The sequence below is a fragment of the Apis dorsata genome, unplaced genomic scaffold, assembly GCF_000469605.1.
Source record: "Apis dorsata unplaced genomic scaffold, Apis dorsata 1.3 scaffold_332, whole genome shotgun sequence".
NCBI classification, from domain to species: Eukaryota; Metazoa; Arthropoda; class Insecta; order Hymenoptera; family Apidae; genus Apis; species Apis dorsata.
This window is the reverse complement of record NW_006263600.1, coordinates 52411-52724: the sequence shown is the minus strand read 5'-3', so window position 1 is coordinate 52724 and position 314 is coordinate 52411. Positions and strand designations below refer to the sequence as shown.

The 314-nt window shown below is 58.3% G+C and overlaps 1 protein-coding gene across 1 annotated transcript in view; it reads right to left on the bottom strand.

Moving 5' to 3' along the window:
- The window catches only part of LOC102675830, a 2444-nt gene that overhangs the window by 1476 nt on the left and 654 nt on the right, over positions 1 to 314 (bottom strand). Inside the window, exon 1 of the mRNA XM_031511609.1 lies at positions 1 to 314. This exon is cut by the window's right edge and continues 654 nt beyond it. Within this exon, the coding sequence (XP_031367469.1) occupies positions 1 to 314 (314 nt within the window).

Here is a 314-nt window from a genome sequence, read left to right as displayed (position 1 = left end):
TGTCCAAAGTGGTGCTAGATCCACCTAGGGTGTGATACAGGCTGTTATTCGAAGGATGGCCGGTGACTCCGTTGGTCGTGGCGCTCGGGTCCAGACCCTTGGCGTAGCTACTGTCGGCGTACGCGTGAAAACAACACCTGACCAGGGCGTTGGCCGCCATGTCGCGTTTGCATATGAACGCGTGACACTCGAGAACCTTGATACCGGTAGTTCGTCGAAGAACCGCGGCGAAAAGGGGCGGATGATTGGCGCTTGGTGTCCTGGCGAATGGCGAGTCCAAGGGCAGAAACCTCGTGTTGGAGGAGTCGCCGCTT